General features: G+C 46.8%; 1 protein-coding gene across 15 annotated transcripts in view; it reads right to left on the bottom strand.

The window, feature by feature from the left end:
* SP140 (SP140 nuclear body protein) overlaps positions 1–14,957 on the bottom strand; it is a 65,811-nt gene that overhangs the window by 42,322 nt on the left and 8,532 nt on the right. For 11 of the 15 annotated variants that reach the window (XM_047085206.1, XM_047085201.1, XM_047085202.1 and 8 more), the window contains one exon: positions 7,854–8,060. The exons of the other annotated variants lie outside the window; for them this stretch is intronic. In XM_047085206.1, coding sequence (XP_046941162.1) covers position 7,854 — 1 coding nt within the window. In that variant the 5' untranslated portion in view covers positions 7,855–8,060. The remainder of the gene's footprint in view (positions 1–7,853; positions 8,061–14,957) is intronic. 15 annotated transcript variants of the gene reach the window in all.

Here is a 14,957-nt window from a genome sequence, read left to right on the forward strand (position 1 = left end):
GATGCGTTTTTCACAAATCAGTACATCCCATTCTTTATATTGACTTCTTTTACTTTTTCTCTGCTTAAAAATCCTTAACTACCTCTTTATTTCCCAAATAATAAACTTCAAATCTCTTGGCACTGGGCGTTGGACCCTCAAAAATCCCCAACCAACTTCCCTTCTCAGAATTAGCTTCCAAACATTCCCTCCCAGGCGGTATTTTCAGCCACACCATTCTGTCAGTCCACTGTTTTGCTCATGCTCGGTGGCTTTCACAAGCTTCCCCTCCCCAAGCCTTGGGTATTTCCTGGGCTTCTCTTGTGACATCTCCACTGTTTGTCTGGAGAAGTCAGTTGGCACACAACTGCACCAAGTGACAAATTTCCTAAGACAAAGAAAATCTCTTAATCTTTGAACATGTCTACAAGTAACAGAGATGCTTCCTCCTTTCTTACAAAAGCATATACTTCATGCCTTCCCCCCCCCCACTCCCCCAAAAAAGTAGAGATTCAAATCCTATGTTTCAGCAAATTCAGGTCCTGGCTGAGCAATTATTGTGGGGTTACTTGGTTAACATCTGTCACCCCCACTAATTGTAAGTTTCATGAGGACACGGGTCATGTGTATTTTCTTCACCACTGTACTCTCTGTGTCTGGCATGTAGCAGTCACTCAAGAACAGCAATCATCAGGGGGATGACTTGAATGGCTCTTTTTGATTGAGTATACACTGCCAAGGGCACTATAAGAGACTGACTGTTGGGAACAATGCTTATCTGAGGAGTAAGGAAGGCCAGGGTACAGATGCCCATCTAAATGGCCGGTAGACACAGGTAGGCATCTGTCCTACATACAAAGAAAAGCCCTGAGAGGGGACAACACCAGTGTTGGGTTGTAGGAAGATGACTATGTTCTTGACTGTCAAGAGTCTGGTTGCACTGGCCGATGGTCAGATTGCCAACTGGCTCTGTTCCCATTTTGTTTCTCAGGCACCTGGGAGCTGTTTGGGACAGTTCAACTCCAGTTAGTACAGGTCTCACCATGTGGGGGTCTGGGTCTTTAGCTAACAGGGTAACATTTATAGCTGCCTGTGTTATCAGAGTAGCTGCGTAAAGAGGGGGTCCTGTGGACAAGCAGAGCCAGCAGGCTCTGGCCAGGCTGGGATTGGTATCATTGAGGGGGCAATGGGTTGCACTCAACATCTGGTCCAGGTGGGGATCTAAAGCAACTGGTCTGCCCGATTCAAGTGTAGGTAGAGGCCAATAGGTTGGGTCAGAGGTGACCCAACAGTCATGGGGGATATCAGGGCAGGTCGGATCAGGCAGCCCCCAGTAGCGTCTCATTTTTAATTTTCCCATCCAGTAAGTTCTCCTGTTTCTGTTACAGGGAGTAATCCTCCTGGCATCATAACATCTTCCTGGCATGTGGGGGTAAACAGTGGCACAGGGGCATGGTGGTAGTATTATCTCATCCTTTAGGCCCGGAGGAGCAAGGGAAGGAGTAGGAACAGGGGGAGGAGCAACAGGGGAGGGAATACGAGCAGAGGGAGGGAGAGCAGGGTAACAGTCAGGGCAATCTGGGCCTGTAACATAAGGCTGTCCCTCCTGGAGGCAAAAAACAGCAGAAGATGCTTTGACACATCCCTCCAGTCAGGGAGGAAAGTTCCAAGAGGGGCAGTAGTAAGTGGAACAAGAACACGGTTGGTAAGATGAAAAGATCCCTTTTGAGAATGTTAGGAACGGGGAATATACACAATGGGGATAGGAGACAAGGCTGATTCAGCATCAGTGGGAGTGATTCCATCCTGGGGATATAAAGGCAGAAACAAACATACAGAGAAAGACATCAATCACAACTCAGATCATATACATACACATACGTACACACACATGTATACATACGTATACATCTAAGGAGAATAAGGCATCCTGACACTAGTAAGTAGAGGAAGGCTAACAAGGTTTGTGACTGAGGTGCCAGTCTGAGGGACTAACTTGGGTAAGCCCCACAGCAAAGAGTATAACAACCAGTATGGAAAGAGAAATAGGTAGGGAATGACAATGAAATTCGAGAGACAACGATTTGCTGTAGTTCATTTAAGTCGCTTGGTGATTTCCTCAAGCTTCTGGTTATAGAAAGTTCTCAGGTGTTGGCTGCTGGCTTCTGATTATCCTCTGTCTTCTTAAGAATGATCTGGAGAGGATTGTTCTGGTTAGCATTCAAAGTGGTTGTCAGGTGACAGATGGGCTGCCTTTACTCAAGAATGGTGGATCCAGGCGGTTAGGCCTGCAACCTTGATGGCTGTGGGCACGGTTAGCACAACTAAATAGGGTCCCTTCCAGGTAGGTTTGACTGGTCTCCTTTTCCAATCTTTTATCCAAACCTGATCCCCAGGTTTGCGAGGGTGCCCAGTTATTCCTAGGGAAATGGGTAATCCTGTCTGTCACCCATCTATGTATCTCAAATATAGTTTTCCTTAATCCTTGTACTTGTTTTTGTATTTCTAAATTCCCTAGCTCTGTCAGGTCGCCCTTGAATTTGACTAGTGAAGGGGCCTTTCCATATAGGATATTGAATAGGGAGAATCCTGTTTTTGTCCGGGGTATACAACGTGCTAGGAAAAGAGCTAGGGGTAGTATATCTGGTCAGGGCAAGTTAATTTCCTGACATAGTTTTGCCATGATTTACTTAAACTGTGATTTAAGGGTCCAGTTCAGATGGCCCACTTTCCCTGAACTCTGGAGCCAGTAGGCTGCATGTAAGTTCCATTGGATACCTAGGGTTTGGGCTGCTTGTTGCAACACCTTGGCCACGAAAGCTGGGACATTGTCTGAGCCTATGGTTAATGACATTCCATTCCTGTACCAGAAGAAATTTGTATCCTCCACTGGGTCTTATTTTGGTAAAGTCTACCTCCAAATCTTCGAAGGGTGCCTGACCATAGTGTCGGATTCCCGTGGGCCCAGCAGGGGCTTGTTTGGTGTTATTTTGAGTGCTGAAGAGGAAGCATTGAGAGATCGAGGCACAGAGGGATGGGAGCTGAGCAAGTACATTGTAATAAGCTTTCAAGGGCAGTTTTTCCCAGGTGGGTGACCTCACGCTGTTGGAGAACCACTTGGTGGGCTAGCTGCTCTGGTATAGACTCTTTGATCTGGAAGTATCCACCTTCTTTTGTCTGGCTTCCTTTTTCCTGTTGTGCCCATTTTGTTTCTTGGATTGTGTGCCTTGGGGAAGTTGGCAGTTCCTGGACCAGCATGATTTTTGAGGGCGTTGTTTGTCTTTCTGCTGCTTGTTTAGCTGCGGCATCTGCCCATCGGTTACCTTCTGACACTGAGTCCTTTCCTCTTTGGTGTCCCTTGCAGTAGATGACTACTACCTCCCTTGGTTCCCAGACTGCTCTTAATAGTTTTGGGATTCTTTCCTGATTTTTTATTTCTCTTCCTCTTGCTACCAAAAGTCCTCTCTCCTTGTATAGAGCCCCATGTACGTGTAGAGTGGTGAAGGCATGGAGTGAGTCAGTGTATATGTTGGTCATTTGTCTTTACTGAGTTCTAGTGCTCTCATTAGGGCCTCATTAGGGTAAGTTCTGATGTTTGGGCTGACCATTCTTGTGGAAGGACCTTTGCTTCTGTGAACCCAAAATCAGAGACTACTGCATAGCCAGCATATCTTTTGCCTTCGCTCATGAAGCTGCTGCTGTCTGTGTATAGGATGAGGTCAGAATTTCGTAAGGGCCTGTCTGATAGGTCGGGTTGACTAGAATGGTCCTCATCAAGTACCTCTAGGCAATCATACTCTGGGGAGCCCCGCTGCTGCGGGCCAGGAAGTGGCAAGACTTAGGGTTTTTATGGCTTCCAATCTTACTCATGGGTTTTCACATAGTAGTCCCTGATATTGTGTCATCCAAACATGAGTTAACCAGTGTTTCCCCCTGGCATCCGTCAGGGTAATAACTGAATGGGGAACCTCAATGTTTAGGTTTTGCCCCAATGTGAGTTTGTCTGCTTCCTTGATTGAAAGTGTGGTGGCTGCCAGTGCCCTCAAACAGGGTGGCCATCCCGCTGCAACTGAGTCAATCTGTTTTGAAAGGTATGCCACTGGTCTCTGCCAGGTTCCAATTCCTGGGTTAGAACCCCCAGGGCCACCCGCATCGTTTTCATGCATGAACAGGTTGAAATCTCGTGATACATCTGGGAGTCCCAAGGCTGGTGCCTCTGTGAATTTCATTTTTATGTCTGTGAACACCTTTTCTTGATTAGGGCCCCAGAAAAGGGATCCCCTTTCTTCCCCCTTTAGTGTCTCGTATAGAGGTCTGGCCAACTCTGAGAACCCTGGCATCCATATCCGACAGAATCCTGCTGCTCCCAGAAACTCTCAGACCTGCCGGCAGGTAGTGGGAACTGGAATGGCACAGACTGCCTGTTTCCTTTTGGCTCCCAGCATCCATTTGCCTGGGGTAATGCCAAATATTTAACTTCCTGTTGGCAAATCTGTGCCTTTTTCATTGACATCCAGCATCCCACCTCTGGTAGTGGCTTGAGTAGGGCCCTGGTTCCCTCCCAGCATTGGGTCTGCGTGGGACTGGCTAGCAAGAAATCATCCACATATTGGAGGAGGACACATACTAGGTCCTGTCCTGGAAACCTGGCTAAGTCAGATGCCAGGCCCCACTGAGCAAGGTTGGTGGATTTTTGAATCCTTGAGGCAGTCTGGTCCAAGCGAATTGTTCCTTTGTTCCTGTGGCAGAGTTTTCCCACTCAAAGACAAATAGGGGTTGCCTATTAGGCTCTAGCTGGAGACAGAAGAAGGTGTCCTTTAAATCTCGACCTGTGAATTATCCTTCCTCAGAGGGTATGAGTCCTGGTAGAGTGTATGGGTTAGGAAACACTGAATGTAGCATTATGACTGCTTCATTAATGGCTCTTGGGTCCTGTACAGGGTGGTAATCATTTGTCCCAGGCTTTTTCACAGGCATCAGGGGAGTATTCCGTGGGGACTGGCATCCTTTTAGAAATCTCCATTTGAGTAGCCTGTTTAAGTGTGTCTGGGTCCCCAAGTGTGCCTCCCATGGGGCCATATATTGGCATATTTTGACAGGTTGGGTCCCAGGCTTTAGGTCAATTAATATTGGGGGGTGGTTTTTTGCCAGACCAGGGAGGTTCTCTTCTGCCCAAACTGAAGGGAACTCAGCTTCTACCTCGGGGGCCACGGTTGGCTCACTGGGAGGAGAAATACGTAACCTCCATTCTTCTTCCTATGATATCGTCAAGGATAAAATCGTGGGTTGGGCCTTTTCATTTAGGCACAGTTGTGTCTTTTCATCTGAAGTGAAAGTATTTCTGCTCCCAGCTTGGCTAGGAGATCTCTACCTAACAGTGAGACCAGGCAGTTGGGTAAATACAAGAATTCATGCACTATTTGGTGACCCCTCAGCCAGCATTGTCAAGACCACAAAATGGCCTTCGGGTTCGCATCCCAGTGGCTCCTACGATGGTGACTTCTCAAGCCGACAGAGGTGCCACCTTGTGTGTCATCACAGAGTGTTCAACCCCAGTGTCAACCATGAAGTCTATTTTCTGGCCGCCTACCTTCATTTTCACCATGGGTTCATGGGGGCCCAGTTGGATAGAGCCTGGTCTCTCCTAATCAGCGTCCATTGCTGCCTGTCTGATCAGGTCAGCCTTGGGTGGTTCTGGTTGGTAGCAGCTGAGTGGAGTGGAAGTTTTTGGTTTTCCCTTTTGGCAACTGGGGCATTCATTTTTCCAGTGTCCAAATTCTTTGTAGCAGGCACATTGATCCCATCCCAGTGGCACCCTTCTTTCTTGTTCTTGAATCCCTCGTGGTTTCTGTGGGGTCCATTCCAGATGCGGTGGTCTTCCCAAGGCTGCGACCGGGAGAACTGCCTTTTGTTTCGTTCTTCAGTCTGCCTCCTTTCTGGCAGCTCAGTCCCAATTTACAAAAACTTTGTTGGCGATTTCCATCAGTTCAGTGGCATTCTTTTCCAGCAAATCCTTCCAAATTTTGGAGCTTCTGTCTAATGTCACTTTGGGCCTGTCCCACAAAGGCAGCATTGACCATGCACTGGCTTTCAGGGGCTTCTGGGTCGAACGAAGTATAAACTCTGAAGGCTTCACATAATCTTTCCTAGAAGTAAGCTGGCTCTCTTCTGGCTTTTGTAGGACCTCAGATACCTTTGCCATGTTTGTGGGCTTTTTGGCCCCTGCTTTTACTCCTTGGAGGGAGGAGAGTCGGTGTCTTTCTAATCTGGCCCTTCCGGCTTCTGTGTTTGGGTCCCAGCAGGGATACTCTTTGGGCATAGCTTCCCGTGCCCAAGCTTCAACTTCTAGTTGTCCATCTGGTGCCTGAGTCTGGAGCCATTTTTTTTTTCCTTTGGTGACGGTTCATCGGTGCTCTTCCATGTTGAAAAGAGTGAACAGAAGCTGCTTACAGTCAACCCAGGCAGGGCGGTGAATCTGGAATCTGGATTCTAGATCTCTCATCACCTACAGCTTTTCAGAGCAGGGCAGCCTGTGGTGTTTCCAATCGAGGAGGTCAGTAGTGGAGAACGGCTGGTAGTAGAAAACTGATGCCCCCTCTTGTAGGGTCCCATTGAAGCCTATTTTCTGGGGACCCCCTAGTCACCTGCAATGGCATCTTCTTGCTGTTGGGGGCCTCGGACCTTGAGTCGAGGACCTAAGGTATCTGCCTACCGGTTCAGATGTCCCTGTTGGGGCAGATTGGCCACTGGCAGAGGCGAAACCGACAGGGGTGAACTTTCAGGCACTTGAGGCTCCCCTCCCTCAATTGATGGGGTCCTGGGGGCATATGGTGGTTGAAAGGAAGGACTTCTGAATTTTCTTGGAGGATGGGGAGGTGGGGTTTTTTTGCTGTGAGGTCTTCTTTCCGGCCTGCGCCACTAAAACCTTACATTGTCACTTACTATTAATGCAGAACTGGACCCAAAGAAGCTTGACTTGGGCTATTTCCAGCCATTGGTCAATGTATGGGAACTGATCTGGGTGGCTAGGGTCCCCAGTAATTACCTTATAAACAGCTCGGACCATGGGAACCTCTAGGGTACCCTCACGGGGCCAGCCTACACAGAACGTAGACCATTCTAATTCGCAGAGGGTGCATAATTTCCCATGGGTCAGTTTGACCCATAGTCACCTGAAAATCTCTTTTTAAAATTCTTTTTTTTTAATTTTTTTTAATGTTTATTTATTTTTGAGAGACAGAGCGTGAGCAGGGAGGGGCAGACAGTGAGAGAGAGAGAGACACAGAATCTGAAGCAGCCTCTAGGCTCTGAACTGTAAGCACAGAGCCCGATGCGGGGCTCGAACTCACAAGCCATGAGATCATGACCTGAGCTGAAGTCGGATGCTTAACCGACTGAGCCCCACTCAGAGCCCCTCCCTGTTTAAAATTCTTAATCATACATTCCAAAACAGTTGATTTTGAGGAATTTTCCCCATCCTGGTATCCTAGATGGGTCCCTCCCAATGAACTGTGTCGCAGGACAAACGGGGAAGAGGTCGGTTCATCTGCCTGGCCACGCCCCTCATGGGGATTGAATGCCTCTTAGCGTTGGCAGGGGTATAAACCCCTGACTCAGATCAGGCCTCTGCAGACCTGACTCTGCCTTGAGCCGTATGAGATCATCACAGAATCGCAGAGTAGGACCCACTCAGGCTCCACGGAGCACGGGCACTCACACACATTGGCACTCACACACATTCAGACAGATCGCAGACTTCCACCCAGGACTTCTCTGTTCTATTCAGTGACTACCTTGCCCTGGAGGTGATTAAGCTCCCCTTCTGCCTCAGGGGTGGGCCTGCATTCCGGTCTGAAGTCCCCAGGGACACTTACTGTTCCAACGTCCTGGCACAGGTCTTTTCTGTTCCCCCTGGAGTCCGTTCGAGTGCAGTAGTGGCCAGTACTGCTGGGCCCGGCGATGGTGGGGGTCCGGTGAAATCAATGTCGGTGTGCCTTCCTTTCCATGGCGGGGGCCCACAATGGCCTCTCCGCTGCTCACTGACAACGGTGGCTCAAGGGGTCAGCGTGGCTGTCGTCTTCCTGGCCAACGCACCAAAAGTGTTACAGCAATACTTGGCACACAGGAAGAGACAAGCAACACGCGCTCGGGGAATCAGAAAAGACTGTTTATTTTGCACTGGCGCTGGCCCGGCAGAGTCACCTCCAAAGGCTGAGCCCCCGAGCCCCGGTGCTGGCCTTCTTTTATGCTGGGCTAGATTCCAGGTACTTGGAAACTTTCTATCAGCTGCACAGGTAGGTGGGATTGCAGGGACTCAAGGGAAAAAGGGGGGACACTATGGGGACAGTTGGTTGATGGAAGAGGCAAGCAAGATTACAGAAGCAAAGAGCATGCAAATGGGGTATCCAGCCTGGGACATTTGGCTGGCCTTCTTTATCTGTTCTTACATGCTTTCCTTCTCACTTGAAGGGTGTTGGGGGATGAGATGATCATTTCAACTGGATGGCTCTGAACAAGCAGGCCCTCCATAATGTGGGTGGGCCTCATACAATCAGTTGAAGGCCCACCTAGAGCAAAAGGGCTGACCTCTCCTTGTAGGAAGGAATTCACAAATAGACTGCTTTCAGATGGGAACTGCACCATCGACTCTGCTGGGGCTCCAGTCTGCTGGCCCACAGGGCAGATTTGGAATTGCCAGCGTCTATATTCACGTGAGCTCATTCCTTACAATAAATCTCTGTTACACACACACACACACACACACACACACACATTTTGTCTTTTCTGTTTCTCTGGAGAACCCTGACTAATACAGATTGTTTGTTTTAAAAAGTTTACAGACAAAAAAAATAAAAAGCCAACGAAGAGAATATCACAGAACCTACCACCGAAGAGCAAGTTTTTTTTAAAACAAGGTATGCCTGTATTTGCCTTTTTTCCATGTATTATTTATTTAAATGTGTCCACATTGATATTTTTCTCAATGTTTTTTTTTTTTTTTTTGGGACAGAGAGAGACAGAGCATGAACGGGGGAGGGGCAGAGAGAGAGGGAGACACAGAATCGGAAACAGGCTCCAGGCTCTGAGCCATCAGCCCAGAGCCCGACGCGGGGCTCGAACTCACGGACCGCGAGATCGTGACCTGGCTGAAGTCGGACGCTTAACCGACTGCGCCACCCAGGCGCCCCTAACATTGATATTTTTAAGTCAAACCAGGGCATTTTAATTGCTGTGCAGTAATATTTTACATAAATAGAGGCAATATTTGCCTAACAATCCTTTACTGGTAAATGTTTAGGTCTATTCCAATTTTTTTGCTATTATGAGTAGTATTTTGGTAAACACCCTTGGTTATAGCTCCTTATTTGCATGTAACAAGAATTTTTTAGCATTTGTACCCAGAAGAGAATTGCCCAGTACTGGGGTACGATACCTTCCAACTTCTAGGTTGCTAACTTCTCTTTCAAAATGATTTGTCAGTTTACAGTCCTGCCAGGATTTCACAAGAGTTTTTCCTCTATACCTTTGTAGACCCCAAGTATTGTCATACTTCAAAATGTCAGCCAATACGGGTGTAAAGCCAACTTAATTTTGTTTTGTCTATATTAGGAAGTATTTTCTGCAGTTAAAAGAATGCATATAGTGCGTACGATCTGGCATCAAAGCAGGAAAGGTCTCTTGACCTCTGCCCCAGGGTTCTTTCCCTTTATCCTATTCTGTCTGGTGTGTTTCTTGAGATTCCACCATATATTATACAGCTAAAATCACAGACTTAGATGAAACCACGCAAATCACGCTATTCTGCTACATAATGTCATGTAAGCAAAACACTAGTTGAATAGTCTCTGCCTAGCAAAAGCCTACTCTTTTTCTTTTTTTTTTTTTTAATTTTTTTTTTCAACGTTTATTTATTTTTGGGACAGAGAGAGACAGAGCATGAACGGGGGAGGGGCAGAGAGAGAGGGAGACACAGAATCGGAAACAGGCTCCAGGCTCCGAGCCATCAGCCCAGAGCCCGACGCGGGGCTCGAACTCCCGGACCGCGAGATCGTGACCTGGCTGAAGTCGGACGCTTAACCGACTGCGCCACCCAGGCGCCCCAAGCCTACTCTTTTTCAAGAACAGCTTGGTTATCACCTCTGAAAACTCCTCCTGACAGTCTCCGGCCTAACGTGTTCTGTTGTCTGTTTGCCTCTATCAGACGGAGCCAGGTCATTCTCGGTGATTCCAGATTGTTCACTGACCCCACCGTGTGGTACTATAAACAGGGAAGGTAAGGTCTAGTTTTGAAAAAGCGCGTTCAATTCGCCCATTCCATAACGAACCTTCGCAAAGTCAGGTGCGGGCTCTGGCCGCAGGTTACTTGCCAACAAATCCCGGTTTGCTACTTGCTCTAACCTCGGCCAACTTTCTGAGATTCCGTTGCCAGAACGGAAGTAATAATCGTATCTATTTACAGGATTTGGGGAAGCTTGAATAAGATGTGTATAGATGCTGGAGAGGATGTGGAGAAACGGGAACCCTCTTGCACTCTTGGTGGGAATGCAAATTGGGGCAGCCGCTCTGGAAAGCAGTGTGGAGGTTCCTCAGAAAATTAAAAATAGACCTACCCTATGACCCAGCAATAGCACTGCTAGGAATCTACCCAAGGGATACAGGAGTACTGATGCATAGGGGCACTTGTACCCCAATGTTCATAGCAGCACTCTCAACAATAGCCAAATTATGGAAAGAGCCTAAATGTCCATCAACTGATGAATGGATAAAGAAATTGTGGTTTATATACACAATGGAATACTACGTGGCACTGAGAAAGAATGAAATATGGCCTTTTGTAGCAACGTGGATGGAACTGGAGAGTGTGATGCTAAGTGAAATAAGCCATACAGAGAAAGACAGATACCATATGGTTTCACTCTTATGTGGATCCTGAGAAACTTAACAGGAACCCATGGGGGAGGGGGAGGAAAAAAGAAAAAAGAGGTTAGAGTGGGAGAGAGCCAAAGCATAAGAGACTGTTAAAAACTGAGAACAAACTGAGGGTTGATGGGGGGTGGGAGGGAGGGGAGGGTGGGTGATGGGTATTGAGGAGGGCACCTTTTGGGATGAGCACTGGGTGTTGTATGGAAACCAATTTGTCAATAAATTTCATATTAAAAATGAATAAATAAATAAATAAAACACATCAGTTAAAGAAGGAAGAAACCAAAAAAAAAAAAAATAAGATGTGTGGTGCTGAGTGTGGAGAGAGCAGTGGGACAGCAAGTCTTCTTAGCTACCGACAACTGGAAGAAATCTCAAGGAAGGTGGAAGAGAGGCAGAGTTCTCCATCCCACGGGGGCAGGAATGCGTGACATTTCACATAATAAAATTAGCCCAAAGACACCCACCCCTATGGTCCAGTTTCAATTAACAACAGTCACAGGAATATGTGTTTTTCTCCTGTTGAATATAGAGACTCGTGTGTACGTTCAAAACAAGGACTCATCGTTCTGTATCTAAACTTGCTTGCGTACGTGTTATCCGTACACGGAGACCTGTAAGGCCCCTGCATTTCAAACATTGTGGCCGTGCCTGGGAAAACCAATTTTTTTTAATGTTTTTCTTTAAGTTTACTTATTTATTTTTGAGAGAGACAGAGACAGATCGAGAGGGGGAGGGGCAGAGAGAGAGACAGAGAGAGAGAGAGACAGGGAGACAGAGAGAATTCCAAGCAGGCTCAGCACTGCCAGGGAATGCAGAGGCCCATGTGGGGTTCGAACCCACGAAACCCCGTGAGATCACGACTGGAGCCGAATGGGAGGCTTCACCGTCTGAGCCACCCAGGTGACCCGTAATGTTGAAACTGAAAAAGCTTTGTAATTCTGATTCTTACTTGAAAAATGGTTCCCTTTGCTGATGGTGTCTTGGGAGTCTTCTCAGTAATTCTAAAAGGTGTAAAAACACTTGGAAGACGTTTATTCCCATTATAAGAGGGTCATTGGGACCTCCCATTATAAGGATGCATTGGAATAGAATGAAACCCATTCCTCCACTGAATTCCTTTAAAAAAGAAAAAAACAGGGGCCCCTGGGGGCTCAGTCAGTTAAGCAGTTTAGCTGTAGACTCCTGATTGTGGCTCAGGTCATGATCTCAAGATCTTGCGAACTGAGCATCTCTCTCCCTCTCCCTCTGGCCTTCCCTGGTTCTCTCCGTCCTCTCTCTCTCCAAAACAAAAACAAAAACAAAACAACAACTTCTGGTTAAAGATAGTTGCCGGAGGACAAGTGTTGCGCTCCCCTCCGACTAGAGGGTTCCCTAAAATGAGAGTAACGGAAGAAGTATAAGGGAAGAGAATTAGATGAGAAAATGAAACCAAAGTCCGAAAGAGAAAAAGAGGTGTGAGCCTCACTGCTGTTGCTTTCAGAAGACAATCCCAGAGGGTGTCCTGCAGCCCTGAGAACAGTGGGCCTGGAACGGAGATGCCAGCAGGAACAAGCAGGATTGCTTAAAAGGCAAAACACTAAAGGATCTGCCCCCAGCTCCTTTCTGACCCACATCCAGGCAAGACACTAGAGGCTCCTTCCTTTTAAAAAAAAAAAAAAATTTTTTTTAATGTTTTATTTATTCTTGAGGGAGAGAAAGAGACGGAGAATGAGCGGGGACGGGGCAGAGAGAGAGGGAGACACAGAATCCGAAGCAGGCTCCAGGCTCTGAGCCATCAGCCCAGAGCCCGATGTAGGGCTCGAACTCATGAACCATGAGATCATGACCTGAGCCGAAGTTGGATGCTCAACCGACTGAGCCACCCAGGCGCCCCTAGAGGCTCCTTCTTAAAAATGTAGATGCCCCTGGAGAAAGAGGCCTTCACCCTCAGGCATCTGGGATTCCCACAGCCGAGCCCGCAGGTTTTCAAGCCTGTCTCCTTAAACACACTTCCAAGCTAGCTCTTCAGTGCCTGGCCCTCAGGTAGGAACAAACAATAGGCCACACACACTGGTGCAAACCTACCTCAGGAAGGAATAGAACCAAGGTGAGCAAAGAACAAAAATTACCCCCGCGTAAATAGAAATAGTGCTGGGAGCAGGAGAGAGTTTCTAAAAAACAAGCAGTGTCTTTCGAATGGGAGAAGATATTGCACCCAGGAGGCCATGAAGAGAAGATCAGAAAATGAGACGGTGGGCCTGGAAATTTAAAATGAGAGCTAAAATAAAAGGAAAAAAAAAGGCTAGCTAAAATGGTTGTAAAATGAGGAGAGAATTTCCCCAGAACATAGCTGCTAAAAACCCTGAAGGGCAGGGGTGGGGAACACCTAAATTTGAAATTTTAAATGTCAGTTATGCAAATCTATAGATTCAGAGGTAAAAGGAAATGACTAAAAATATACGCTCTTCGTGTGTGGGGACAAGATACTCGCCAAGGTGCCCTGTGGTGAACCACAGCACGACGCACGCTGGAGGCTAATGTAACACCATGTGTCAACTCCACTTCAAATAAAAAACGAATAGCCGCGTAAGGGCTCAGAAAATATTGTACTCCTGCACCATCTCTGGTGGTCACCCAATGTTCGGTTACCGTGGCTGTCACTGACAGCCACTCAGCAGCCACACTGTCCCAAGCGAGGGTTCTCTGAAGCAGAGGTGAGTGACCCGCTAAGATCTCAGAATTGCGTGTTCCGGTAGAGTAATCTAGTCTGTTCTTACCGATGCAGTCTCTCGAGGACAAATTATTCGATGATGTGCTACAGTAAGAGAACCAAGAGGGGCGCCTGGGTGGCTCAGTCGGTTAAGCGTCCGACTTCGGCTCGGGTCATGACCTCGCGGGTTTTGAGTTCGAGCCCCGCGTCGGGCTCTGCGCGGGCAGCTCGGAAACTGGAGCCTGCTTCGGATTCTGGGTCTCCCTCTCTCTCTGCCCCTCCCCTGCTCACGCTCTGTCTCTCTCTGTCTCAAAAATAAATAAAACATTTAAAAAAGAGAGAGAGAACCAAGATATCAACACCAGCAAAGTTTTGTTATAAAAGAAACGGAAGGCAGCACTCAAACCACTTAAATTACTGATGTCTAAAAACCGCAAAGTTTACTTGAAAACAAAAGCACATCTCAAAAATTACTTTAAGTTTATATATATATATATATATATATTTTTTTTTTTTTTTTGAGAGAGAGAGAGAGCGTGCACAGGGGAGGGGCTGAGAGAGGGAAAGAGAGAGACTCCCAAGCAGGCTCCGTGCTGTCAGCACAGAGCCCAACATGGGGCTCGATCTCATGAACCGTGAGATCGTGACCTGAGTCGAAATCAAGAGACGGACACTTAACTGACTGAGCCACCCAGGTGCCCCTTAAAAATTATTTTAAAATAGTGATTTTGAAAGTATGGTCCAGGGACCCCTGGGATTGTGTAAGACCCTTTCACGTATGACCAAGGTGAAAACTGTTTTCATAATAGTACTAAAATGTTATTTACCCTTTTTCTCTCTCATTCTGTCACACATGTACAGTAGAATCTCCCAGAGGATACACATTCTGTGAGATCACAACGGGTTGAAAGCAGAAGCAGACAGAATCCCACCATCTTCTACTGAGCCAGTTATTAAAGAGATTTGCAAAAATATAAAGCCTTGCTACTCTTCTTACTAATTTACTTTATTTTAGAAAACACAGTTACTTCTCATAAAACATTTCCTTTATGTTAGCAGGTAATGAGTTCATTATTATTTTTTTCATGAACAAATAAATATTTAAGTGTTCAAAGTTTCCATTCCTAATATGGTAAATATCGATCAATGTAATTTACAAGAACAAAGATTAGCTTTTTGGGGTTCTCAATAATTTCCTATTCTAAATTGATTTAAGAGGTAGCTGTTTGTTCAAAGTAATAATAGCAACATGTGATTAGAACGTATGGATAAGTGAAATGACTGACAGCAATGTTCATAAGGACGGGAGGGAGGAGTGTGTGACATTCCATTATAGGATGCATGTGTCACTCACAAAGCCATA

The sequence above is a fragment of the Lynx rufus genome, unplaced genomic scaffold, assembly GCF_022079265.1.
Source record: "Lynx rufus isolate CCGP_SWC_20201006 ecotype Redwood Valley unplaced genomic scaffold, mLynRuf1.p SCAF_2, whole genome shotgun sequence".
Taxonomy (NCBI): domain Eukaryota; kingdom Metazoa; phylum Chordata; class Mammalia; order Carnivora; family Felidae; genus Lynx; species Lynx rufus.